A 26,598-nucleotide genomic window follows, 5' to 3' on the forward strand; every position below is an offset into this window, starting at 1 on the left:
ACAGCTTTTTAAAGACCTTTTTTCTGTCAGACCCCAGTTCAGGACCCATTTGGCATTTGCTGGCCTCCTCTCTTGTGTTGCCTTCACTCTGAAACAGCTCCCAGCAGTTTTTCTCTCTCTTGACATGGGGTTGTTTAGGGGAGACTAGGCTGGTTCTCTTGCAGACTGTCCCACAATCTGACGTTGTCTGTCGTCCTCCTGTGATGAGACTAAGATCAGCCTTTTTGCCAATAGTACTACACAGACACTGGCTGTCCTGCTACTACATGCAGGAGCAGAGTGTCACTGGATCGGTTAGTTCTGTTCCTAAAGACACTAAGTTTCATCCTTTGGCCAAGGTGGGCATATTGCTCATTTGTAGAATGGTATCAGTGGTGATGGGCACAGGATGTAGTGTTTCCTTTGTGCTGCACCCCCTGAGTACACATAATCACCCCACCCCCATCTGCCACATTTGATGGATGAGAAAATTGAGGCTTAGAGAAGCTGAGTGACCTGCCCATATCACTCTAAGAGGTGTGGGTGGGGCATAAACCCAGGAGGTCTGGCTCCACAATGATTCACAATGACTACACACAGCCTGAAAGGGCTCAGCAGGGCACGGTGGGCACAGGCATCTCCAGTCTGATGACTGTAAAGGTGCTGAAAGCCAGTTACCCCTTGTGATCCAGAAGAATTTGAATGAAAGCTCTTCTTATTCTTCTGGGTCCAGGGCACTTTGCCAGGTTTTGGTGACCCCATGACCCTGTCCTGGTTGTGCTTTACTATGTCTCCCCATGGATGAGCCCTACCCAAGTGACCCTGTCTACCTGTCTCAGCCCTCATGGGGCCAGGATGCTTCCCTAGGTGACCAGGCCCTTCCCCTGTGGACACCGCTTCCTCTCCCACTTGACACAGCTCCTGGAGAACACAGGCTGTATTCTGCTGCTGGATTGGGTCCCAGCTCATCCTAAGTGTGGGCTGGACACTCAGGGCACCTGGCAGCACTTCCAGGTTGGGAACACAGAGTGGGAAGGTGGCAGGGACACAGTATCAAACAAAGGCAGCCCACAGGGTGCTGTTGCTCATACCAGCTTCTCTCTCTCACAGATGAAGATGTGTGTGTGTTTAAGTGCTCAGTGTCCCGAGAGACAGAGTGCAGCCGTGTGGGCAAGCAGTCCTTCATCATCACCCTGGGCTGCAACAGTGTTCTCATACAGTTTGCCACACCAAGCGGTATGTGTCAGCCCCATGGTGGGTGGGGGGGCCTGGAGTCCAGGGAAACGGTGACCTGTCCATCCCAGCCAGTGCTCCACCACTGTTAAAAATCGTTCTAACTGGGTGTGGTGGCACACCTGTAGTCCTATCTACTTGGCACGCTGAAGCAGGAGGACCATTTGAGCCCAGGAGTTTGGGACCAGCCTGGGCAACATAGCAAGGTCCCATCTCAGTAAATAAACATGTTCTTGCTGCTTGGAACATATTCTCTGCCCAGACACAAACTCTCTCTCTTTCTTTTTTTTTTTTAGTACCAGGGATTAAACCAAGGGGTGCTTAACCACTGAACCACATCCCTAGTCCCTTTTTTTTCCTATTTTATTAGAGGCAGGGTTTTGTTGAGTTGCTAAGTGTCTCGCTAAATTGTTGAGTCTGGCTTTGGACTCATGATCCTCCTGTCTCAGCCTCCTGAGCTGATGGAATTACAGACGTGAGCCACTGCCTGGCATTTTAACTTTTTTTTTTTTTTTTTTTTTTTTGCGGTGGTGGGGATTGAACTCAGGGCCTTGTGCTTGCGAGGCGAGCACTCTACCAACTGAGCTATCTCCCCAGCCCGCATTTTAACTTTTTAAGAAATGATTTTGTAAACCAAGTATATTGGTGCATGCCTGTCATCCTAGAACTAGGATGGCTAGTTCAAGTGCAGCCTCTACTACTTAAAAAGACCTGTCTCAGAATAAAAAATGTTAGGGATGTGTATAGCTCAGTGGTAAAATGTCCCTGGGTTTAATCCCCAATACCTCCAAAAAAAGATATCTTATAAATATTGTTCTCTGTTCTTGTTGTTTTGTTTTGTTCAATAAAATTTAGTGTCATCCTTCTTCTAAATTAACAATTTTTGTTTGTAAATATATTTATTTATTTAGATGGTACTAGGGCTGGAACCCAGGGCCTCAGGAGCTCCTGGGTGGATGTGGGGTTGCTTGCTGGAGATCTGACATTTAGGTCAGTGGCCTGTTCCTTTGAAAGCTTCGCCAAGCTGCTCTCTTCGGAGGACGTGCCCAGGCCCATTCTCAGTGCAGGCAACCTTGCCATCTCCTCATGGTGGTCACCAAGTGGCATTTTCAGCTTTCTCCTTTTTCTTTTTTCATTGTGTGTGTGGTGCTGGGGATCAAGCCCAGGGCCTCACACATACTAGGCAAGCATTGTACCACTGAGCTCTATCCCCCAGCCATTTTTTTTTTTTTTTTTTTTTTTTTTTTTTTTTTTTGGTGGTGCTGGGGATTGAACCCAGGGTCCTGTGCATGCTAGGCAAGCACTTTACCAACTGAGTTATATCCCCAGTCCCAGCCATTTTTATTTGTTTATTTGTTATTTTGAGACAGGGTCTTCCTCACGCTGACCTTTTAACTTATGATCCTCCTGATTCAGCCTCCAGTAACAGATTTCAGGTGTGTGTGTCTGCACCTGACTCTTCTTTTAAATTTGTACATTATTTGGGGGGAAAAGAAATCACCAAGTCACACAGGTGCAGGTACAAAAGTCAGATGGTGGAGCCAGGTGGAGTGGTGCATGCCTGTGATCCCAGTAACGGGGGAGGCTGATACTGGGAGATTGTAACCAGCCTAGGCAACTTAAGCAAGACCCTGTCTCAGAATTAAAAAGGGTTGGGAAGGTGGCGCAGAGGTAGAACACCCCTGGGTTCAATTCCCAGTACAACAACAACAACAAAAATAGGTCATGCATCCTGACAGAAAGTTAGCCAGGGGCCCTTCCAGAACTCCCCAGATGGCTGAGCGTACTGGCCTTCTGGGATGGGTTGTCTGCGACCACCTGGTGACTTAGTTTCCCCATTCCAGATTTCTGTTCTTTCTACAACATCCTGAAAACCTGCCGGGGGCACACCCTGGAACGGTCAGTGTTCAGCGAGCGGACAGAGGAGTCCTCAGCTGTGCAGTACTTTCAGGTAGGTTGGTGCCTAATCTGGGCCAGGCCACCTCTGCTGAGTGATCTGCCCATCTTCCTGCACCATGGGAAGCAGTGCAGCACAGGGCAGGCCCATGCGGGTTCCCATACTGGCTCTGTCCCCTACTTGCCATGTAATCTTGGACAGGTATCCTGTTTGCTGGGCCTCAGTTTCCTCATCTGTGAAGCCTGAGAGGATTGCTGGAAGGATCTGAGTGTGGGTGAAGTCAAGGTTCCCAGGTGTTTTGAACAATAATAGAATGGTTGCAATGTCATAAACCCTCAGTGTGTGCAAGGCACAGTCTAAGTGTCTTTATATGCCCAGACGCACTCAGATCCTCCCAACAACTAGAGGAGGTAAGTGCTGTTATTGTCCCCATTTTACAGATGAGAAAACTGAGGCTCAAAGAGGTTAAGTGACTTGCTCCAAGTCACACAGCTCTTATGCAACAGAGCCAAGATGAGAAGCCAGGTCTGCCTGATGCCAAAGCCTGAGGCCTTGCCCAGGTACCACGCTGCCTTCCGATTGCCTCCTGGAGGAGGTTTATGCCTGAGAGGGCCTGTCGCTCTGTCATAGGGCTGGCCAGGGCCTTGACCATCTATCATGCTGTGTGCCCTGTGCCATTGGTATATCTCTGTTCCAGTTTTATGGCTACCTGTCCCAGCAGCAGAACATGATGCAGGACTACGTGCGGACAGGCACTTACCAGCGTGCAATCCTGCAAAACCACACTGACTTCAAGGACAAGGTGAGTGACTGCTGATATCTACTTCCTCTGGACTAGGCAGTATGTGAAGCAGAAGGGAAGCCTGTGGGTGCCTGGACACATGTGGGTGGCAGGGGTCTGTCTCCCTCCCCGTAATGTCCCTTTCCTTGGACCCTAGGCCCACCTCCCTATTTCTATTGCCTCTATTTTTTCTTTCTCTTTTTTCTTTTTTGTTCCTTGATTTTATCTTTAATTTTTTCTGATTATAAAAGTAAAATCTTCATGTACAATCATAGAAACAAAATGATGTACCCCATTTGTGTACAATGAATCAAAATGTAGTCTGTAAAAATAAAAAAATAAAAAAAGTAAAATCTAATGTATAAACTCAACACATTATGTACAGTATTGGCATGAAAGGCCTCTATCATCTACCTTCAAAACAATCATTACCAACAGTTTAGGGTCTCTTTTTCCAAGTTGGGCATGGTGGGGCACACCTGTAGTCCCAGTGACTTGGGAGGCTAAAGCAGGAGGATCCCAAGTTGGAGGCGTACCTGGGCAACTTAGACCCTGTCTCAAATTTAAAAAGAAGGGCTGGGATTGTGGCTCAGTGGTAGAGCGCTTGCCTAGCACATGTGAGACACTGGTTTGATCCTCAGCACCACATAAAAATAAATAAAATAAAGGTATTATGTCCATGTACAAAAATTTAAAAATTTTGAATAAAATTTTAAAATAAAAATTAAAAATAAATTTAAAAATTTAAAATAAAAGAAAAAAGAAAAGGGACGGGGGGTATAGCCCCATGGTAGAGTGGCCCCTGGGTTCAATCCCCAGGACCACACACAAAAAAGTTCTTCTAAAATATTCCCTATGCATGTATCAACATGTGTTTTAGAATTATTTCATATTTTTTCTTTTTAATTAAATCAAATCATATTCTGCCTACTCCTGGAAAACTTATACCCCTTAATGATATGGCTTAAGACATTCTTAAACCCCACCCCCACCAACTTTATTCAGATATGATTGACAAATAAGAACTGAATATACTGGGCTGGGGTGTGGCTCAGTGGTAGAGAACTTGCCTAGCATATGTGAGGCTCTGAGTTCATTCTCAGCACTAGGGGGGAAAAAGTCGTATACACTTAAAGTGATTTTTTAAGATACATATCATAGCTGGGTGTGGTGGCACATACCTTAATCCCATTGGCTCCGGAGGCTGAGGCAGGAGGATCTCAGGTTCAAAGCCAGCCTCAGCAATTCAGTGAGACCCTGTCTCTAAATAAAATATTTAAAAAAGACTGGGGATGTAGCTCAATGGTTAAGTGCCCCTGGGTTCAATCCCTGGTACAAAAAAAAGATACCTATCCATTACAAAATGATGACTATAGTTAAGCTAATTAACATTCACCACCTCACCTAGTTACTTTTTAAAAATAGTGATGTATAGGGTAAACAGTGTCCTTTTTTTTTTCTGCTCTCACACTAGTTAACATAAACAACTTCTAAAGCTGGGGATTTCTCCCACCAGCAAGCTACTGCAGCAGATACCAGCTGGGTATCCTCTATACCAGTTATTTGCTTCACTCTTACGTGCAGATAGCATTAGAGCCCATAGGTTGGGGGCTCAGTCCTTAGACCACCCCCCACCTGCACACACATTTAAATGCCAGTTACCAGCCCATGGTGGATTCTCCCATGTTTGTGAGGGACTGGCTCTAAATCAGGCTCCCACTTAATGTTCTGTTAATCTTCTTGAGCGGATCACAGACCTCAGGGAAACACATTTGCAGTATGTTATAAAGGATTACAGAAGATACGAATGAAGAGCTGCATGGTGCAAGGCGTGTAGGAATGAGCACAGAGTGTTTGTGATATCTCTGGGGCACCACCCTCCAGGAAGCTCATAGGTTCAACTGTCTGGAAGCTTGCTTTTTTTTTTTTTTTTTTTTTTTTTTTTTTTGATACTGGGATTGAACTCAGGGGCACTCAACCACGGAGCCACATCCCCAGCCCTGTTTTGTGTTTTTATTTAGAGACAGGGTCTACTGAGTTGCTTAGCACCTTGCCATTGCTGAGGCTGGCTTTGAACTCACTGTCCTCCTGTCTCACCCTCCCTAGCTTCTGGGATTACAGGCATGTGCCACTGTGTCCGGCTTAATTTCTTTTATTAAGACAGGGTCTTTCTAAGTTGCTTAGACTGGCCTTGAACTCGTGATTCTCTTGCTTCAGTCTCCTGGGTAGTTGGGATTACAGGCCTGTGCCTATATATAAAAATATACTTTTATAATTTAAAATTATATTTCAGCTGGGCTTTGTGGTACAAGACTGTAACCCCAGCAACTCAAGAAGCTGAGGCAGGGGAATCACAAGTTCAAAGCCAGCCTGAGCAACTTAGTAAGACCCTGTCTCAAAATAAAAAATAAAATAAGCAGAATGGGAATAGGAAAGACAGTAGAATTAATTGGACATAACTTTTCTATGTTCATTTATGGAGACATGCCCAGTGTAACTCCACATCATGAACACCACAAGAATGGGTAGGTATACTCCATGTGTGTATAATATGTCAAAATACACTCTACTGCCAGGTATAACTAAAAAGAACAAATAAATAAAATAAAAAGGCCTGGGGATGTAGCTCAGTGGTTGAGCGCCTCTGGGTTTAATCCCTGGTACCAAAAAAAATTTTTTTTTTAATTGACACATAGTGATTTCCTATTTGTTGGGTGCAATGTGGCATTCCAATTCATGGCTATAATGCGTGATGATTGGATCAGGGTGACTGGCATGTTCACCACCTCAGTCATGTATCATTTCCTCAGATCGTTCTTGATGTTGGTTGTGGCTCTGGGATCCTGTCATTTTTCGCCGCCCAAGCTGGAGCCAGGAAAATCTATGCAGTAGAGGCGAGCACCATGGCCCAGCATGCTGAGGTCAGTGTCCTGCTAGTGCCCTGGTTATACCCCATGGTTATCCTTCATCTCCGTCTGCTAGGAACCCCCAGGAGACCTGACCCCTAGGTCCAGAGGAGCCTGAGGATATCCCTTCTGTGCCTTTTCCCTAAAACCAAGTGGTTGTGGATGGGAGGGACTGGCTGGGTCTGAGGTAGTCTTTTCTCCATGACTAATCATTCATCCAAAGGCTGGTGTGGGGCCTGCAGAGGCCAGAAGGCCTTATGCTTCTGGGGCTGGGCCACGAAGTCACACAGACCCTGGCGGGATTTCCGAGACATATACCTGGGCCACTCTAGTTGAGCACCAACCTCCATCCACTGGAGGGAAAAATACCTCTACATTCTTGTGGAGCCGTGCTGTGCATATATATGCAAGTGAACATGTATTTCTACCTCTGCTGCCTATCTCTTGTGCAAATGGAGACACACAACTGCCTTGCTCCTTAGTTTACCTTTTACAGTAGATCTGGGATTGTCTTTGTCCTTATGGAAACACCTTCCTCACTCTTTGTATAGCTGCAGAGCATCACTGTGCCTGGCTGACTACTGTATAGGAACCCACATTTGGTCTCTTGTGTTATTGACTCTTCCCCATCTTTACATCATAAATATGGTCTCACTGAGCCCTTTTAAACACACATCACTTCTGTGTATGATTGTGTCCAGAGTACAAATTCCTGGTGCTGTAGTCGCTGGGTTGGGGGATGTCCAATTTCTGCTTTGATTTCTGTTGCAAAGTTGACTCATCCTCAGCTCTACACCCACCAGCAGCTGTGCTTGTAGGGTGTGGGGGAGGACCAGGGATGCTGCAGCCCTGATGGAAGTCTGGGCTGCAGTAAACTCTTAAGGGATCATTGCTGAGGTTAGGATGCCCACAGAGGAGGCAGAGAGGCATTGGGTGACAATGTGTGGACGGAGGCCCTCTCTTGAGAATGTGTCCAGTGAGGGCAGTAGGCAGGCAGCTGCAGGGAACCCCCTGTGACCCCCTCCTGCCTACCTGCCCACAGGTCTTGGTGAAGAGTAACAACCTGACCGACCGTATCATTGTCATACCTGGCAAGGTAGAGGAGGTCTCCCTCCCTGAACAGGTGGACATCATCATCTCGGAGCCCATGGGCTATATGCTCTTCAATGAGCGCATGCTGGAGAGCTACCTCCATGCCAAGAAGTACCTGAAGCCCAGCGGTGAGTGTCCCCTCCTACATGCAGGGAGAGCAAGGCTGGACCGGGTGCCTGCAGCTGCAACGGTGTGGGTAGCTGCCATGCAGGGGGAATTCTGGCCCAGAAACCAGGGTAGTGTCCACAGACCACATATTTTGCCCCCTGTCAAGCTCCCTGGCCACCATACAGTTTGCCCACAGGTGGCTCAGCTCCCTGCTTGCCTGTGTCAGTGGTCTGGGTCTTTGCCCTTCTTCCTACCCAAATCTTGCCCCTGCCGACCGAGGCTTTGGGAGTCCTGTGCCCCAAAGAAGGCCAGGCATCCACCTGTCCACCAACCCAGCTGGGCTCAGAGGGACTCTCCCCTTAGGCTCCCTGAGAGCCTCTGACATGTCTACCCCCTGTGTCTTGTACTGCAGAATCAGTTGTGTCTGGGAGCAAGGGTTGGGACAGGTGCACAGACTGTAACTTGATCCTGTCGTTGATGGTTCTCTGAGGGACTTCAGTACTAGGCCTGGAAACTGATCCCCTGGGCAGATGCCCTGACAAGCCCTGCTCTCCTCAGAGCTTGGGAAACGAACAGACGTGTGTGTACAAGTGAGGATGAGTGGGTACATGTGTACATGCATGATGGCATGTGGGCACCTGCCTGGGGTGAGTGGAGGAGGTGGCTCTCTGATGAGCCTGTCTGTCACCACCTGTGTTCCTGGGTTGGCCTGTCCATGCCTCTGGGTACAAGTGCCTCTGGGTCACTGGGCAGGTCTTTATGTCTACCTGACTGTATTGGGTTTTGTACACTGCCCTGAGTACCTGAAGTGTATGCCCATTTCTCTGCTGGCTTCTGGGTGTGTACCCATGTCTGAATATTTCCATATAGGCAGGGAGTTGTGCCTGAGTATTGGAACACAGGCAAGGGCCCAGGCAGGGCAGCAGCCATGGGTGCAGCATGGAAGGCAGTCACACTGCCTTGTGGGCAGGGCTTGGTGGGTTTGCAGGGGGAAGTTCCTACTTGGGTCCTCTTCCCTGGGGCCTGCCGTGGGCTCTCTAACATGCCCTACAGCTGTGTTCTCTGTCCTAGGTGTGAGTGTGGGACTCCAGGCTGTCCCAGTGACTATCCTGGTCCCACTTTCCTTCCATTCTGCCCTGCTGGTGGCCAAGCTTGCATTGGGTTGGGGGCAGGCCCCAGCAAAGGGAACTCCTCCCCTGCTCGGCATGAGACCAGGGGCCAGCCTATAGAAATGGACCTTCCATCGGGCTGGGGAGATAGCTCAGTTGGTAGAGTGCTTGCCTTGCAAGCACAAAGCCCTGGGTTCAAATCCCCAGCACCGCAAAAAAAAAAAAAAAAAAAAAAAAAAAAAAAAAAGAAATGGACCTTCCATCCACATCAGAAGCTCCTTTGAAGTTGTGTGGGTGCCGTGAGCACATCTGTAATCTCAACTACTTAGGAGGATGAGGCAGGACATTCTAAAGTTCAAGGCTAACCTTGGTAACTTAGTGAGACCCTGTCTGAAAATATAAAAATGGCTGGCGATGTAGCTCAGTGGTATAGCACCCTGGGCTCCAATCCCTTGTGCTGGGGTGAAGTGGGAGGGGAGGGAAACTCCTTTGAGCAATGGATGTGGCTCAGTGATAGCTTCCCTAGCATGGATTCCATCCCTACTGCTGCAACAATAATAACAAAATCTCTTTTGAGGATTATAGGCAACCCTCCCCCAGCCATATGCCTCCTGGCCTGCAGGAACCAGAGGTGCCTTCCGGCTAGGGCACCTTCCCATGATGCTTCAGTTCTCCAGAGCAGCCCATGGCCCCTGAGCTAGAGCTGAGTGCCTCTCTCCCCTGCTGAGCATTGCTAGCCTACCGGAGTCTATGAGGAAGCACCTCAGGGCCTCCCTCCTTCCCCCTGCATGGAAGGGTAAAATGAAGCCCCATCTGGAGGCCAGGTGCTTTCCCAGAGCAGGCACAGCCTCTGGAATCCTAGCTGTCCCTGCCGCTGGCCCTAACTCATCTGTTTGTTGACTCACAGATGAGGACCCTGCCCTACCTCCCCTTTTAGGCCAAGCTAGGATGGCTGAGTGGTTCACCCTGTCTGCCTGGTGTCTGCCAGATCCTGGGCAATCCTGGTAGTGGGGATGCAGCTGAACCCCCACCCAACTTGTGGCCTCACTGAGGCTTTTGGCAGCAGTGTGTAGCCTGGTCCACCCTCATTCTGGCCAGAGTGACCCTGCTTAGCTTTCCCTGTCAGCCGTGCACACTCGGCATGTGTGCATGTGACTGCCTGAGGACCACTGCTGTCTGCATCCCAGCCACTCCTGCTCATTGTGAGGCTCTGGCTGGTCCTTTCCTGTCCTCCAACCCAAGTGATGGAACATAAGGACAGTCCCACCTGCCTCCTGGGGTTCGTGAGGGCCAGTGGCTTTCCCCGCACTCAGCACGCAGCAAGAATTTCAGAAAAGTGAACTGTTAGATTAATTGATCCTTAGTGAGTTGATTTATTGATTTTACTTATTGTGATTTTTGAATTGATACATAGATCCATGGTTCAAAAATCAAGAGTATAAAGGAAAAGAACCTCCCACCCCTCAGTCTGGATGCAGTGAGATGGTACAGGTCAAGCACTCCTCCGTGGCCACTGACAGAGTGGGCACTCTACGCTGTGTGTCACATGAATGCATGAATGAGTGAACAAGAAGCTGGAAAGCCCAGGGTTGGGGTTCTTGGGGCCCTTTGGAAGCTCTGCTTGACCCTGCGGGATGTGCCACCCTGACACCAGCACCCCTCCCTGCCCCCCACTCCCAGGAAACATGTTCCCCACCATTGGTGACGTCCACCTCGCACCCTTCACGGATGAACAGCTCTACATGGAGCAGTTCACCAAGGCCAACTTCTGGTGAGTGCGCCCTGGGTGTCCCGCCCGGGCCCCACGGCCTGCCTGCTCGGGGATAGCCCCCAGCCCCCAGGTGGCCCCACCTCTCCTCTTTTTCTCCTAATCCTCAGTAGGTCCTGAAGAGCTTGGGCTGGACAAGGGCCCGCTGGGAGAGAAGGCAGTACTATGCCACCTGCCTCTCCTGCTGCTGGTGACCTTGCCGGTGGGGGTGGGGGCTTTCCGCAGGTACCAGCCATCATTCCATGGAGTAGACCTGTCGGCTCTGCGAGGCGCTGCTGTGGATGAGTATTTCCGCCAGCCTGTAGTGGTGAGTAGGGGACACAGGATGCTATGGCATTACTACTGGGCATGGCCCACCTCTGGAGTGACAGGAGTGGGGCCTGGGCTTCATCATTAGGCCCTGTCCGGGTTGTTACTACTGCCCCTCTTAGGCTTGCTTCTGCCCAGCACAGAACTATCACAGAGATGTTGAGGCTACAGAGACACACTCAGCACATAGCACACAGAGGACATGATGGCTGGTAAACTGATTCTTGGTGAGCTGATTTGTACTACTGGATTTTACTTGCTGAGATTTTTAAATTGATACATAGATCCATGGTTCAGAAATCGAGAGTAGAACAGAAAAAAGCCTCCCGATCTCTGTTCCCAGCTGCACAGTTCCCCTTCTTGTAGGCAGACTATTTCTTATTGTCCTTCCAAAGGCTAAACACCTAGATGTGCATATGCAAACACATTTTTAAAACATTTTTTCACTCATAAAATATAGCATAATCTGCCTTAATTTCTTTGTGGTCAGAGAACATACACTGTATGATTTCAGTCCTTTGAAATTTGTTGAGACTTGCCCTAAGTCCAGTATGTGATCTTTCATGGTTAATGTTCTGTGTGCACTTGAAAAAAATGTATGCTGATCACTTGCTGAGTAGTGTTATACTCATGCCAGTTAGGTCACATTCGTCAATCATGTTGATCAAATCTCTATGGTTACTTTTGTTAATTTTTTTTAAGTAGCCTTGAACTTGTGATCCTGCTGTCTTAACCTTTCCAGTAGATGGGATTACAGGTGTGCACCACCACACCCAGCTTGTTACTGATTTTTTAAAATCTGCTTTTCTTATCTATAACTGATTGTGAACTTATTTTCACATTTCATTATAGTAGTTTTTGCTTTATATATTTTGACATTGTGTTATCAGGTTCATACCTAATAGTATGAATTAGTGTGAATCCTAGTTTAGGATTATTATCTTCCTGTTGGACTGATCTTTTGTCATTATGAATTGTCTTTTTTATCTCTATTACTGATTCTTTTTTTTTTTTTTTTTTTTTTGCGGTGCTGGAATTGAACCCAGGACCTTGTGCTTGCAAGGCAAGCGCTCTACCAACTGAACTATATCCCCAACCCTCTATTACTGATTCTTAAAGTCTTTTTTTTTTTTTTTTTTTTTTCTGATAGTAGTTCAGATACACATGCTTTCTTTTGGTGATTTTTTTAAAAAATATTTTTAGTCGTAGTTGGACACAATGCCTTTATTTGATTCACTTATTTTTATGTGGTGCTGAGGATCAAACCCAGTGCCTCACACTGCTACTCAAGCACTCTACCACTGAGCCACAACCCCAGCCCCTTGTTTAATCTTTATACAATATATCTTTTTCTGTTCTACTTTAAAACTGTTTGTATCCTTATTACTTAACCTTTGTTTCTAGGAAGTAACATATAGTTGAATTTTTATTTTAAATTAATATGTTTAGACTATTTACATCTAATTTAATGCAAATCTGTGTAAGGTTTATTTTACTATTCTGTCCCCTCCCTTAATGTCTTTCATTTATTTGAGGGAGATTCTTAGACAGCATCTTTTTTTTGACACAGTCTCTGCCCCATTCTTTGTGTCTTTGGGACCCTGATCATATGTACTGTAGATCTCTCTGCCATGTCTCAGATGATTCTGTTATATTACTAAATATATATGCACACATACACATACATATACATATATGCTCATTTTGTGTGTGTGTGTGTGTGTGTGTGTGTGTGTGTGTGTTGTGTGCTACACATTGAACCTAGGGGTGCTCTGCTACTGAGCCCCATCCTCAGCCCTTTTTACTTTTTCAGACAGGATCTCCCTTAAGTTGCCCATGCTGGCCTCAAAATTCCAATCCTCCTGCCTTAGCCTCCTGAGTCTCTGGAATTTCAGGAGTACCCCATTGCACCCTGCTCATTTTTACATATTTAACTGACTTATCTTCCAGCTGCAGTCCTTTCTTCACTGTGGCTAGTCTGCTTTTCTAATTCTTAATTTCAGTTATTATAAATTCACATTCAGGACTAGAATGTGAATTTTTGTTTGTTTTTGTTTTTGCGTTTTCTTGAGATGGGCGTCTGGCTAATGTTGCCCAGGTGGGGCTAAAGTGACCTCCTGCCTGTTCTTCCAAGTAGCTGGGACTATAGGTGTGCACCAGTGCACCCAGTTTGGGATTGTTTTTTATTGTCATCTTAGTTCTCTGTGAAAAAAAATTTTTTTCCCACAGTGCTGGCATTAAATCAAGGGCCTGTACATACTAGACAAATGCTCTACCACTGAGCTGCTGTAATACTCCAACCCTTTTCAGTTTTTTTAAATGTTAGTCATGAGTCTATGATCACTTTCAGTATGTGGAAAGAGGTGTGTTTCTATGTTTATTCCCTTGGTTTTAGGTCCTGTTTCTTTGGTCCAGGGTTTTCGTATGCCTGATCGTTGAATGCCAGAAAGAAAAATAGGTGGCTTTAGATGATGTTTCTCCTTCCAAGTTTCTGTATTTCTCTGGGAAGATAGCTGTATGGGCAGATCACAGTCCTGTCATGAATCTTAGATATTTGAAAATTGCTTTGTAGACTATTTGGTCTCTTCTCTGGCTTCCCTGCCTCAGGACCCCTTAAAGCCATAAAAATTAAAGATCCTCAAGAGCTTTTGTTTGTATATTCTGCCTCAGTACAATAGATCAATGTCTATTAGTATTAAAAAGCAAACTTCAAATTTTAAAATATGTTAACCAATTGACTTAATAATGAACCCATTACATGTTAACATAAATAGTATTTTTATGAAAAAGAAACTTTTCAAAAAAATTTCAGTGAAAATAATGGCATCTTCATTTGCAAATCTATTATCTGACTTAATAGAAGACAGCTGGACTCTGCTTCTGCCTTCAGCCTGTTGTCATCACAGATGGGAAATATTGAGAAAGACAGAAAACATCTTAGCATGATTAGAAAGTAGTTTTGACCCAAAGCTAAAGAGTACCCTGGATGGGACCACACTTTGAGAACCACTGCATTAGGACTAGCCTTCAGTAACCATTTTTGGTTTTGGGGTTGGTTTTTGGTTTTGTGGTGCCAGGGATGGAACCCAGGATCTCACACATGCTAGGCAAGTGTATCTCCCTTTGCTTTATGCTTTCACTTTTTTTTTTTTTTTTGGTGGTGCTGGGGATTGAACCACCCCCAATCACCCCCAAGAACTCTATCAACTGAGCTATATCCCCAGCCTGCTTTATGCCTTCTTGAGTTCTAGCTGTCTTGATTACTCTGAGCTCCTATTTGCTTTCCCCACTCAGACACCTTGTGTTTTCTGCCCTCCCCAAGGGGAAAAAGCATGGGCCTAAATGGGCTCTCCTCAACACATTTCCTTTCTTTCTAGGACCGTGGCCCCAAAGATCTGCCTATCGGGGTTACCCACTGATGCTTTAAAGAACTGATTTTTTTTTCCCTTTGGATTTGATTTAGCTCATATGATTCTTGGTGGAGTATCAGTTTGATCTACATCAGAGCTAGGAGTGAATGTCAGCATCCAGTTCTCTAACATACTGTTTTTGTTCATTGCCTAATGGTTTATCTTGGAGATTTTTCCCATCCAGCCACAAAGACCCTCTTTGTTTATTCTTGTTAGTCATTTATGGATGATCTATTGTTGGTTTACATGGTTTTCAGTGTCACTACTACAAACAGTTACACATGTAACTTGCACATGGACATGTATACCAATAGGTTAAATTTCCAGAAATGCAACTGCCAAGTCTTTAATTTTTATCATTTTGAAAGCTGACACCTAATTGCCCTCCCTGTATTGTGCCAGTACATCTGACCCTAGTATCTCTAAGAAGGGCAGTCATGTTAGCCAAATGGCTTATAGGCTATGGCCAGACTGGGAGAAGCATCAGGGCTCTCCTTTCTCCTTGGTCTGCAATAGAAACCAGGTCATGCCTGTGGTCTCTCCCAGGACACATTTGACATCCGGATCCTGATGGCCAAGTCTGTCAAGTACACAGTGAACTTCTTAGAAGCCAAAGAAGGAGATTTGCACAGGTACCAGCAACCACACCCCATCCCCCTGGGCCTGGCTTATACTGAATGTCAGGGCCACCATTGGCCCTTGCTGACTTTCTGTTGTCCCAGGGCAGATGGGTGGGGGATACTGGCCTCTATACCTGTCTACCTCCTCTTTTTTCCCAGCAGCTCATTTTGACTTCCCAGCAAACCACTGCCCTTTGCCTTCCAGGATAGAAATCCCATTCAAATTCCACATGCTGCATTCAGGGCTGGTCCACGGCCTGGCTTTCTGGTTTGACGTTGCTTTCATCGGCTCTATGTGAGTGCAGCAGGGCAGACCATGCTCTCCCCACCCACTCCCTCGGGCTCCCTACAGCTGTGGCCACACCAGGCCTGGCTGTGCGACTGCACTGGGGGCTGGGAGGGTAAGACACAACTCCTCAGGTTCCTCTGTCCCATCCAAAAGGCTGTGAAAACATGTCTTTGAACAAAAGACCATTGTGGGAAGGGGGTGTGTATCTGCTGTGTTCTGAGTACATGTCCCTTGGGGACTCTTTTGTCTGTCTCACTGCATGTAGATAGCATGGTGAAAAGGCACCCCATGGCTGCAGATCCCTTGTGCACTTGTTTAAGCTCACATTTGCCTAGGCTGTTGGGGTTCCAGCCTGTCTTGGTTATGGGGCCCATGGGACCAATCAGAGGGGACAGGCACTTTTGGAGAGCCCAAGGTATACAGAGCAGTGACCCAGGTGATGGCACCAGCCCAGTCAAGTGAATGCCTGTTCCTGCTTGACAGAATGACCGTATGGCTGTCCACTGCCCCAACGGAACCCCTGACCCACTGGTACCAGGTCCGGTGCCTGTTCCAGTCACCATTGTTTGCCAAGGCGGGGGACACGCTATCAGGAACATGTCTGCTTATTGCCAACAAAAGGTATGACCTGCTGCCCAGGGCTGGGAGTGCAGGTGTCTGTCAGCTTGGCCACCTCACAACCGCCCTCCTCTACCTCTCTACAGACAGAGCTATGATATCAGTATTGTGGCCCAGGTCGACCAGACAGGCTCCAAATCCAGTAACCTCCTGGATCTGAAGAACCCTTTCTTCAGGTAGGAGGGCCTCTGCCCGTGTGGGAGGTACCTGGGGACCCACAGCCCCTCCACCTTGCCCACCAGTCCATTTCTGCCACAGATATACAGGAACAACTCCCTCACCCCCACCTGGCTCGCACTACACCTCTCCCTCTGAGAACATGTGGAACACGGGCAGCACCTACAACCTCAGCAGTGGGATGGCTGTGGCAGGTAAGTCCACCACACCTTTGACATAGCTGCTGACCTTCGGTGGCCTGCCTGGACTCCTTCTGCCCCAAGCCTGCCTCTGGCACTGGCATCCAGGACACTGCCGCCTAGCCCTGACATCTCCCTCTCTGGGCACAGGGATGCCAACTGCCTACGACCTGAGCAGTGTTATTGCCGGCGGCTCCAGTGTGGGCCACAACAACTTGATTCCTTTAGGTGAGTGTCCCCTGGGGTCCAGGGAGTGGCTGGGGGAGGGGGCAAACAGGACTGCCCTGTGGCAGGGAAGGGCTGGTGGCCAGTCTATTGATCATGCTTAGCCTTTTGGCACCACTGTCTCCATTCTTGTCTTTTCCTCCTCCTGGGGTCTCTCTCAGTCCTCTCTGCCTGGCTCTGTCACTGCTGCATCAGCCCTTCCCACGCCCGCTGTGAAAGCGTGAGTGGGCTGGGCAGGCTGGGGGTGGTGACGCTGTCTCCCTTCCTTCCTTCCTTCTTCCCTGTCGCTGCGCAGCCAACACAGGGATTGTCAATCACACCCACTCCCGGATGGGCTCCATAATGAGCACGGGGATTGTCCAAGGTAATGGCGGGTGGAGGGGTCTGGGGTCCTGTGGGCAGGGCTGCGTTAGCATGGGAGTGTGGCCCACCTGCTGCCTCACCTGCGCGCGTGCTCTCACTTCTGGGGGAGCTGGGTAGGCATGGGCGTTGCACTGGCCCCTCAGTGCCCACTGCCTGCCCCACAGGCTCCTCGGGTGCTCAGGGCGGCGGCAGCGGTGGCTCCAGTGCCCACTACGCAGTCAACAGCCAGTTCACCATGGGTGGTCCTGCCATCTCCATGGCCTCGCCCATGTCCATCCCGACCAACACCATGCACTACGGGAGCTAGGCACCTCTGCCCCAACGGACTGACAGCACCAGGAAACCAAATGAAGCCCCCGCCCAGCACCTTCGCCCGGGCGGCTGACCCCCTTGTACTGGAGAAGCCCAAACACCCGGTCACAGCCCTCTTTGCTATGGGAACTTGGACACTTTTTTTACACGATGTTGCCGCAGACCCTACCTGACCCCTGCCCACACCCTGGCCCTGAGCAAGTGTCGCTGCCATGTGTTACACAAGATCATGTCGGGGGGAGCCTTTGTCCCCCTCCAGCCCTCTCCATTCTGACCTGGCTTTGACATCTGCTGTAACAGGCGTGTTGGGGCCAACAGCTGCACCCTGGTTGGGCAGGAGGAGGGAAGCAGCTGCCACAATGGTCCAGGCTGCCCTGCCCCACCAGGCCCCTAGCCCCTGCCCCCATCACCTGTCTCCAGTGGGAAGGCAGCCCAACTGGACAGGACCTCTCCTTCAACTACCAGGCCACCATAGTCACCATGGGCGTGACATGCTGCTTTTTTTAATTTTATTTTTTTACGAAAAGAACCAGTGTCAATCCACAGACCCTCTGAGAAACCCGGCCGGCCGGGCCCAGCCAGCAGCCCCTCTCCCCAAGCTCAGAGGCTCAGTGGTGGGGGCAACCCTGGGCCAGGCCTCAGGCCCCTCCCACCAAAGGGTTCACCTCACACTTGAATGTACAACCCACCCCAGCTGTCTGAAGGCCCTCCGTCCTCTGCCCCTGCCTCTTGCTGCTGTTCTGTCCCTGAGCCCCTGCAGGTCCCCCCCCCCCTCCACCAAAAGCTGGAATTGGCAGCGTAGAGGGAAGGTCACTGTGGGTCGCTTGGACAGACAGAAACCTCAAGGATCTGTCAGAGAAGGCGTCCTTTTCTCTTGTAGCTAACATTAGGCCTGTGTATTTCCCCTCCAGTCCCTACCACCATGATGGCATTTTGGTCCTCCTCCATCCTGGGAAAGGACCTTAAAGGGACTTCTCCCTCCAAAAAAAAAAAAAAAAAACAGAAAAGAAAACAAAACAAAATAAACAAGGAAATGTATGTTTCAGCACAGGCAGTTTTCTTCTACTTCTGCTCCCCTTGTTCCTAGCACCCCCGACCTCAGAAGATGGAGCTCAGGCTAGGCCTCACATCCACTGTGTGCCCCCAGGGAAGGCTGGGACTCCCCATCAGCCAGGCTGCCCTCCTTCCTCCTGTCCTTGGCAGAGCTCTGTCAGGGAAAGCGTAAGGCCCCACGGGCAGGCTGGAGGGCTTGGGAGTCCTGTCCTATCCTGTGCTGTGTAGCCTGAGCCGCACTGGAAGCTCCCTGCTCAACTGCCCCTCCCCCACCTTTATATAAATTCTCTGGATCACCTTTGCATAGAAAATAAAAGTGTTTGCTTTGTAAGAAAAGTCTGGAAAGTAGCAGAGTGGTCTTGAGTGGTTGAGGGAGACTTCAGTCATCATCAGGAACAGGACAGGTATGTCCCCTTAGGTTTTGCCTGAAAAAGAGATACTTTTAGAAGTAGCCCCAGGGAGAAGGGAAGGTGCCCCCTCAGCCAAAGGAGAAATGGTTCTTTACCTATAGGTTGGCCTTCCTAGGAGGTTGCCATGGACCGGGACATTGTGGGTGTCAGCAGTATGTTTGGGGGCAGAGCTGTGGCTTTGGATGGAGGTACAACATGTTCTGGAGGCAGCGGCTGGAAGAAGTACAGCTGAACAGAAATTCCAGGGGTCAGTGGCAAAGGCAGGCAGGCAGGCAGGCCATCCCTACCCTCCAACCTAGCCTGGGGCCACCTGAACCCATACCTTACAGCCCATGGCCAGGAGGGCATGGAGCACCACCACAGCGGACAGTAGCACTGCAGCCACCAGTCTAGTGTCTTCACGGACGACAGGCCAGAGGGTGAACACCAGCCCAGCAGCTGACAGGGCCAAGGCCAATGCCCCAAAGAGCCACTGCAGCCATGGCACAGGGATGAGCCATAGGACCTAGGGTGACAGGGGCAGCTAGTGACTCTGCCAGAGGATCCCCCATGGCTCCAACCACCCACCCATCACCAGGCCATACTCACCACAGTAGGGATAAAGATGAAGAGGGAGTAGCCATAGATGCATACAGTCTCCAGGAAAGTGTAAGGTCCCATGCGCTCCCTGACACCCTTGCGCCACCGCAGGAAGCCCCATAGTGCCAGCGGCACCAGCCACGCATAGCAGTAGATGGTGATGCCTGCCACGGTCACTGGAGGGCAAGGCAGCAGTCACCCCTCATGTTCTGGGGCCCTGTGGCTTCCAGGAGCTGAGTCCACCCACTCTACTTACCCTTGTGAAATTGGGGGCTATAGTGGACAGAGGGATCCCTCCTCTGAGCCAGCACCAGGGTCAGGTTTCCAGTGACTGCCAGGACAAAGGCCAGGGTGGCACAGATCCAGAAGGGGCCTGCGAGGAGGTTACAGTCCAAATCCCGGGCCCAGTGCTCCCAGGGCAGGTGGATGTGTCTTGTCTCTGTTGCTGGGGAGGTGCAGAAGGGGGGACCCCAGCCACTCATCTGACTCTCACTGGTGACCTCCTGGTGGCTGGATTCGATGCTGCCTCTCAGCACATCCCTCTCTGCCTGGGAAGGCTCCATATGGCTTCCAGGATCCCATACTCTAGCTCTTGTCTCATGTCATTGGCAGCAGTTCCTCAACCTTTTCAACTCCCTGATAGAGCCCTGTATCAATGGAGAGCAGCTGGGCCCAGTCCTTGGCCCCATGCCATGTCCCTGTTCACCCCTGGCGTAGTCTTGTCCAGCCTCAGGGTTCCCTGCCATCTCTACACTGATGATTCCTTGATGGCGGAGTGTCCTGAACTGAACACTCATGCATGTTCACATTTCAAGGTGCATGTCTTGAGGTGTCTCTATCTGCACCCCACACTTGCTCCCCACCCCCATACCTGCCCAACTTTTCCCATCCACCTACGCAACTCCATCCTGGTGGTCCAGGTCAAAAGCCTTGGAGCTGCCCTTGGCTTCCTATACCACCCTGACTAGTCTGTCAGCAAATACTTTTGGTTCTCCCTTGATAACACATTCCAGAACCAACCACTCTGTCTACCCACAGCCTCTACTATGAGTTGTCTTCTGTCTGGTCTCCAAGGTTCCATCCTCACCCCCATGTGACCAGAGGGGACCCTAGGAACACTTTTTCATCACAGTATGGGAGCCTGTGCCACTTGTCCCATCACCTCAGTGACCTCCTAACAGCTCACTCCTTTCCAGTGACAGTACAACCTTCCAGTGCAGGGGTGTCTCTACCATGGGGCTTAGTCCCTTTCTGGGACCCTCCTCCCCTAGAGCTTTCTGCCCCTGACTAGTGCCAATAAGGATCATCTCTCTCCACAGAGGCCTTCCCTGACCCACACAAACAGCATCACCATTCACTCTCAACTGCTTCACTTCTCTTCCCAGCCCTGTAACCCGCTCCAGTCTGTTATGTCTCTGTCTCCCTAAGCAGAACACAAGTTTCACTCTGGGTGACTACTTTGTTCTCAGCTGTCCAGTAACACCTGCCACTCAGTCCACACATGCTGAATGAATAACCGATGAACCAAATGCACCACCTTACCGTACAGATCTGGACGGTTTCGCAGATGGTGCCGTACAAAGTTGTAGCCAGGGCGAGGTAAGAGTGAGCCTTTGATCCGGTCCAGGACCTGGAGGACAAGGCCACAGTCCATATGGAAGCCTGCCCAGGTTCCTCCTGCACTCTGGGAGGCTCTTTCTGCACTGACCTCCGCCTCTCCTCTCTCCATGCCCTACCTGAAAGAGCTCAGCTCCCCTCTAAGCCTTTTTGAATTATTTTTTAATTGAACCCTGGAACACTCTTCCATTGAGCTACATTCCCCAGCCAGTACTTTCTTTCTTTCTTTTTTTTTTAATTTTGAAACAGGATCTCACTAAGTTGCCAAGGATAGACTCAAAACTTTTTTTTAAATTTTTTTTTCAGTTGTAGATGCACATAATGCCTTTATTTTATTTATTCATTTTTATGTGGTGCTGAGGATTGACCCCAGTGCCTCACGCATGGCTGGTAAGCTTTCTATCACTGAGCCACAACCCCAGCCCTAGCCTCAAACTTTTAATCCTCCTAGTCAGTCTCCCAAACAGCTGGGATTATAAGCATGTACCATCATGCCCATATTCCCTCTAGGCTTTTGACAAGATGTTCCCATGGCCTAGAGCCTCTTCCCCCTGGCCAGTTCTCACTCAACTTCCCAACACTGAAGGCTGTCTTCCAGGCCTGCCACCTTCCTGTTTGCATCCTCTTAGGCATTCTGGCTGCCTAAACTGCCCTTGTCACTTCCCAGCCCCCAAAAGGACAGCCAATAGGTCCTGGGCAGTCTCCCTACTACATCTCTGTCTAGTAGGTCCCAGACTCTGTGGCCCTGGTATATTCTCATTAAGCCTAGCCTGGAGCTGGGCATGGTGGCACATGTCTGTAAGCCCAGTGACTCAAGAGGTTGAGACAGGAGGATCACAAGTTCAAGGCCAGTCTGGGAACTCAGAAAAGAGCCTCGAAAAATAAAAAGGGCTGGGGATGTAGCTCAGTGGTAGAGCACTCCTGGGTCTAATCCCCAGTAATCATTCCCCCAAAAAACAAAAAGCCTGGCCTAGAGCTTTGATCCATATGCACTTCTGCTCATCTCTCTCATTCCTCTCCTGCTCTGACCCTTCTGACTCCCCAACACCCTCAGAATGAAACCCAAATTCTAACTCCTTAACACAGCTCACAGCACACATGTAGTGCCAGCTACTCAGGAGGCTCAGTTAGGAGACTTGCTTGAGTTAAGAGATTTGATTTTGCCAGGGCCAACCTGGGCAACAAGTCTGCCTTGGTAACCCTCCTTTCTCCTTTAGGTCTCACCAAATTCCTCACTTCCTCCTGGAGGCCTTTCCCTATTCACCAGATCATGTGGGTCCCTGTGTTCCCACAGCCCATCACCAAAATCCTTGGAAAACACCACTATTCCTTTTATTAGCCTGGATAGGAGCTCTTGTTTTCCCATGTAGCTGTCTCAGCCTGGTGCTCAGTGGGTACTGGCTGAACCCCAACCATGATTCTGAGTCTCTCCCATCAGTTTCTCAGGCCTCACCTGTGAGGTGTCCACGTCAAAAAAACTCTGATAGTAGCTGAATGTCCAGAATCCAGGCTGTGGCTTCTCCTCCTGTAAAAGCTGCAGTGTGGAATTTCAGTGTTTGTCCCTTCAGCCTACTTCAGTCAGGGGGTGGACAGAGGCAAGGAATGGCACTTAGGTGACTCACCGCTGTCTTGTCCCCCTCCTCCTCCACCTCCTCCTCGACTCCATAGCTGCCACCAGAGCCCACAGCCACAACCACGTGCCCCTGTGGGGTCAGCTGATCACTTTTGCTGGTGGTGGCTGCATCTGGGGTCTCAGCCAGAAGATTAGTAGCTTCCTCAAATTCTATAGAGAAGGGAAAATGGGGCACAGGCGTGTTGTGAGGGTCGAAATAATTCTGCTTGGTCCACGGCCCACAGCAGGGGCTGAGGTTCCAACAGCAGCAACCCCAATACTCTCTGGAAACAGGACACAACTTCCTCAGTTCCAGGGCATGGGAAGTAAGACTGTTCCTTTAATCCTAACTTGGGAACGCAACTTAGGGTTGGTCCTGAAATAGGCTCAGGGCCTTGGGACATGAGGACTAAGATCAGGATGGGAGCGCTGTTTGAATGCGGATAGGGCTCATTCCTGAGTCAGGTTTCCAGCCTGGGGTCAGTGTTCACAGCCGCTTGGGATTCGGGTTAAATAAGTAAGAGATGGAAGCTGCACGGAGGTTCTGGCCAGGGGCGGGAGTAGAAGTTCCCGCCTCGTAGGGGCCGCACTCACCGTGGAAGGCCAACCCGTCAGCCGCTGCCATGGTTGTTCAGGGGCGTCACCGCATCCCGCTCTGAAGATAGAGGCCGATCAGGCCCGCGCCCCTCTCGGACCCTATCCCTCAGCCCCGAGCCCTGCCTGGTGGCTAGCAACACCCACCTGGGTTTAAGCTCGCCGTCCAAGTCACCAGGGGCACCCCGCCTTCCTCACCTAAAAGCTACCTTAGCCGGCGTGGCCGAGACTCTCTGCGCATGCGTGGGCCGCCTACCGGTCGGAATCAACACAACTTGGATCAGAAAGCAACATCCGGCGCTGGTCCTTTTTCTTTTCTCCTCCGGTGGAAAGCCACGTCCGGCAACTCGCACAAGAGGCCTCCCCCACTCCAACCCCGCCCCGCCCCGGGCCTTTTACTTCAGGTACCTGGCGTTTCTCTTCGGATGAAGGACCCCAGGCCGGAAGAGGATGATCACGGCTGCTCTGAAGAGATTTTGGTCCCGAGGCCGTGAAGAAGCGGGCGTTGAGGCTGGAAATGCGGCCGCGGCAGTGAAGCCAAGCGTGTGGGCGCGGCTGGGTGAGTAGGAGTGGAAGGCAGCGGGGTGGGTCCCCGCAGCGGCTGAACGACTCTGACGGCGTTTCTTTCCCCTCAGGCGACTGGGCCCGCGCGCTGCTCCGGGACTACGCAGAGGCTTGCCGGGACGCTGTGGCTGCGGCGCGGGCTCGGCCCGGGCGCGCGGCAGTGTACGTGGGGCTGCTGGGCGGGGCGGCAGCCTGCTGCGCCTTGGCGCCGAGCGAGGCGGCCTTCGAGGAGGCGCTGCTCGATGCGTCAGGGACTGTCCTACTGCTGGCGCCGGCCACGCGCAACCGCGACTCCGAAGGTTTCGTGCAGCGGCTCCTCTGGCTGCGGGGCCTTGGTCGCCTGCGCCATGTGAATCTGGGGCTCTGCTCGCTCGTGTACGAGGCGCCCTTCGACTCCCAGGCCAGCCTGTACCAGGCCCGCTGCCGCTACCTGCAGCCCCGCTGGGTCGACTTTCCCGGCCGAATCCTGGATGTGGGCTTTGTGGGCCACTGGTGGGTACTGGGCGCCCGAATGCGCGACTGCGACATCAACGATGACGAGTTTCTGCATCTGCCGGCACACTTGCGCGTCGTCGGACCCCACCAGCTGCACTCCGAGGCCAACGAGCGGCTCTTCGATGAGAAGTACAAGCCTGTAGTGCTCACCGACGATCAGGTGGACCAGGCGCTGTGGGAGGAGCAGGTGTTGCAAAAGGAGAAAAAGGACAGACTTGTCCTGAGCCAGGCCGACTCGCTGGTGCAGTCGCAGGTCGCAAGATGAAACCCAGTGAGGCGTGAGGCGTGAGGCCTGACTGGGGTCTGAGCCCTGGCCAGAATGTGCAGTTGATGAGAGTGAGACACAGACAAATTATATGCACTGTTTTCTCGATGCTGCTGTTGAAAACAAGTTTGGGGAGCTAGACTCCCTATCTCTTTGTTCCTTTTAGCGAAGCTAGTTCAGTCTTGTTGGTCTAGGAATTGGATAGAGCAGAGTTGCCTATGTAATGTTTATCACTGCCAGAACTAGTAATGAGCCTTTTACATACGCCTTTTTCTGTCTGGGAGTGCAGTAGTTCAGGCGGTAAAGCACTTACCCCCAGCATGCCTAAAGCCCTGGCTTGGATCCCCTCTATCACAAAAACAAAAGAAAAATACTTCATCCTTTCTCACCGTGAGACACAATCCCCTTGACAGAGGTACTACATTGGTCAGGTGACTCCCAAACTCTCTTCTAAGACCATTCATATTTTCTTTTTTTATTTCTGTGTGTTTCCCTCCTTTTGTTCTTTTTTATGAGTAACGTTTTGTTTTGATTTTTAAAATATTTTGAGTCAGGTGGTGGTACACACCTCTATATGAGCTACTCTGGAGACTAAGGCAGGAGAATTGCTGGTCTGAAACCAGCCTGGGCAGCTTAATGGCACCTCCCAAAATAAAAAGGGCTGGGAATGTTGCTCAGTGGTAGCGCACTGGCAGTGTGAGTGAGGCCCTGGCTTCAAATTCCACAACCACAAAATAAAGTAAAACACTATTTTGAAATAATTATAGCCTCACAGGATGCTGGTAAAATAATTTTGTATACTCTTCATCCAGTTTCCTTAAATGGTATTGTTTTATACAATACAGAACCCAGGATATTGATATTGGTGTAACTGTTTGGTTACGAAAGGGAAATGTTTTTGTAAAAACAACCTGGTTTTACTGTATGTCTGTTGACAGTGATTGGAAAAGACTTGGAAGGAAAAGTAGGTCCTGATCTCAGAATCTGTATCTAATTTTAATCCTTCAGGTACCCTGAAAACAGAATTCTTTGGAAAGGAATAAGTTCAAGTATGTAGTTGGTACTTAGCTAGGTTATGGTAGTCACACCTTTTAAACTAAAGTATTCGGGGAATGAGCTGCCTCCATCACCTTTGTGGCCTGTTGCTAGTTAATAAAACCAGGAGATAAAACAGTGATCTTTGTTGTTATGGGTTTTTTGGTTTTGTTTTGTTTTTGTGGTGCTGGGGATCCAACCACAAGCCTCACACATACTGAACACATACCCTACCACTGAGCTACACCCCCAACCCTTGTGATGTTTGCTTTTGTGTGTTTTGTCACTTTTAAGTTTTTGGCACTTGGACCTTCCATTCAAAATGTAGATACACTGAACACGTGATAGTTCTTAAATTCTTATTTTGGGGCCAGAGGAATATCTCCATCTCCATTTTACAGAGGAAAAGTCAAGATATACAAAGTTACTCTTTCCAAGTATATGATAGGTCCATCATCAGGCCAACTGCACAACTACCAATCCTGTGACTTAGCCTCAGATTTATGGTACAGTAGTATCTTTGATCCTAATAACATCTTGCCAGAATTTGTGTGTATGCTACTGGGGATCAAAAGAGTCTCATGGAGGCTGGGGAGATAGCTCAGTCGGTAAAGTGCTTACCTTGCAAGCACAAGGCCCTGAGTTCGATCCCCAGCACCCCAAAAAAAAAAAAAAAAAAAAAAGAGTCTCATGCATGCTAGGCAGGTACTTGACTACTAAGCTATACCCACAGCCCTCTTTGCCAGAAATTATTGAATTGTGCCATCACTTGCCATAAGTAAAACTTGAACACAGAAATAAATAAATAAGAAAGAAATGCAATGAAAACAAAAGACAAATGATTTGAAGTTCTAATCCTACACTGTTAATTTGCCAGACTCTAGACTCAAATACCTATATTCTTTATTAGATTAGCCAACTTCAAGAGAGGGTTTAAGACACACGGCACACTGATGCTGTGCACAGTGCATACCTGTCAATCCCAGCCACTCAGGATGC

General features: G+C 49.4%; 3 protein-coding genes across 9 annotated transcripts in view; 2 read left to right on the forward strand and 1 right to left on the reverse strand.

The window, feature by feature from the left end:
* The window catches only part of Carm1 (coactivator associated arginine methyltransferase 1), a 41,245-nt gene extending 22,841 nt beyond the window's left edge, over positions 1 to 18,404 (forward strand). Inside the window, exons 2-16 of one of the 4 annotated variants that reach the window (XM_047531126.1) lie at positions 1,090 to 1,215; positions 3,057 to 3,163; positions 3,807 to 3,911; positions 6,701 to 6,811; positions 7,839 to 8,016; positions 10,786 to 10,876; positions 11,099 to 11,180; positions 15,109 to 15,224; positions 15,418 to 15,507; positions 15,985 to 16,122; positions 16,206 to 16,295; positions 16,378 to 16,490; positions 16,626 to 16,703; positions 16,996 to 17,064; positions 17,228 to 18,404. In XM_047531126.1, coding sequence (XP_047387082.1) covers positions 1,090 to 1,215; positions 3,057 to 3,163; positions 3,807 to 3,911; positions 6,701 to 6,811; positions 7,839 to 8,016; positions 10,786 to 10,876; positions 11,099 to 11,180; positions 15,109 to 15,224; positions 15,418 to 15,507; positions 15,985 to 16,122; positions 16,206 to 16,295; positions 16,378 to 16,490; positions 16,626 to 16,703; positions 16,996 to 17,064; positions 17,228 to 17,370 — 1,637 coding nt within the window. In that variant the 3' untranslated portion in view covers positions 17,371 to 18,404. The remainder of the gene's footprint in view (positions 1 to 1,089; positions 1,216 to 3,056; positions 3,164 to 3,806; positions 3,912 to 6,700; positions 6,812 to 7,838; positions 8,017 to 10,785; positions 10,877 to 11,098; positions 11,181 to 15,108; positions 15,225 to 15,417; positions 15,508 to 15,984; positions 16,123 to 16,205; positions 16,296 to 16,377; positions 16,491 to 16,625; positions 16,704 to 16,995; positions 17,065 to 17,227) is intronic. The other 3 variants (XM_047531127.1, XM_047531128.1, XM_047531129.1) reach the window with 3 other exon arrangements.
* Yipf2 (Yip1 domain family member 2) lies at positions 17,868 to 24,677 on the reverse strand. Of its 4 annotated transcripts, none has more exons than XM_047531131.1 (11): positions 23,649 to 24,677; positions 23,439 to 23,492; positions 23,241 to 23,301; positions 22,657 to 22,817; positions 22,488 to 22,568; positions 20,960 to 21,047; positions 19,674 to 19,862; positions 19,427 to 19,593; positions 19,161 to 19,343; positions 18,934 to 19,066; positions 17,868 to 18,853 (listed from the first exon to the last, which is right to left on the reverse strand). In XM_047531131.1, the coding sequence occupies exons 3-10, from the start codon at positions 23,269 to 23,271 to the stop codon at positions 18,950 to 18,952; spliced, it is 1,017 nt and encodes a 338-aa protein (XP_047387087.1). In that variant the 5' UTR covers positions 23,272 to 23,301; positions 23,439 to 23,492; positions 23,649 to 24,677; the 3' UTR covers positions 17,868 to 18,853; positions 18,934 to 18,949. The 4 variants fall into 4 exon arrangements, with proteins under 4 accessions (XP_047387087.1, XP_047387088.1, XP_047387086.1 ...); XM_047531132.1 differs by having other exon boundaries at positions 19,674 to 19,856; positions 23,388 to 23,492; positions 23,649 to 24,675; XM_047531130.1 differs by having other exon boundaries at positions 23,388 to 23,492; positions 23,649 to 24,675.
* Positions 23,556 to 25,147, forward strand: Timm29 (translocase of inner mitochondrial membrane 29). Its single transcript, XM_047531134.1, has 2 exons — positions 23,556 to 23,799; positions 23,876 to 25,147. Exons 1-2 carry the CDS (start codon positions 23,691 to 23,693, stop codon positions 24,562 to 24,564), a joined length of 798 nt encoding a protein of 265 aa, XP_047387090.1. The 5' UTR covers positions 23,556 to 23,690; the 3' UTR covers positions 24,565 to 25,147.
* The last annotated feature ends 1,451 nt before the right edge of the window (positions 25,148 to 26,598 follow it).

Source organism: Sciurus carolinensis, chromosome 17, assembly GCF_902686445.1.
Source record: "Sciurus carolinensis chromosome 17, mSciCar1.2, whole genome shotgun sequence".
In the NCBI taxonomy this organism is placed as follows: Eukaryota; Metazoa; Chordata; class Mammalia; order Rodentia; family Sciuridae; genus Sciurus; species Sciurus carolinensis.

Bases quoted from the DNA above. Each gene is read 5' to 3' on its own strand.
- Yipf2 (XM_047531131.1), bottom strand. From the start codon at position 23,271: ATGGCAGCGGCTGACGGGTTGGCCTTCCACG. The intron at 21,048-22,487 runs GTGAGGCCTGAG...CTTGTCCTCCAG, and splicing joins TTGACGTGGACACCTCACAG to GTCCTGGACCGGATCAAAGG. The intron at 19,067-19,160 runs GTATGGGTTCAG...ATTTCTGTTCAG, and splicing joins TCCTGGCCATGGGCTGTAAG to CTGTACTTCTTCCAGCCGCT.
- Timm29 (XM_047531134.1), top strand. From the start codon at position 23,691: ATGATCACGGCTGCTCTGAAGAGATTTTGGTCCCGAGGCCGTGAAGAA. The intron at 23,800-23,875 runs GTGAGTAGGAGT...CTTTCCCCTCAG, and splicing joins AAGCGTGTGGGCGCGGCTGG to GCGACTGGGCCCGCGCGCTG.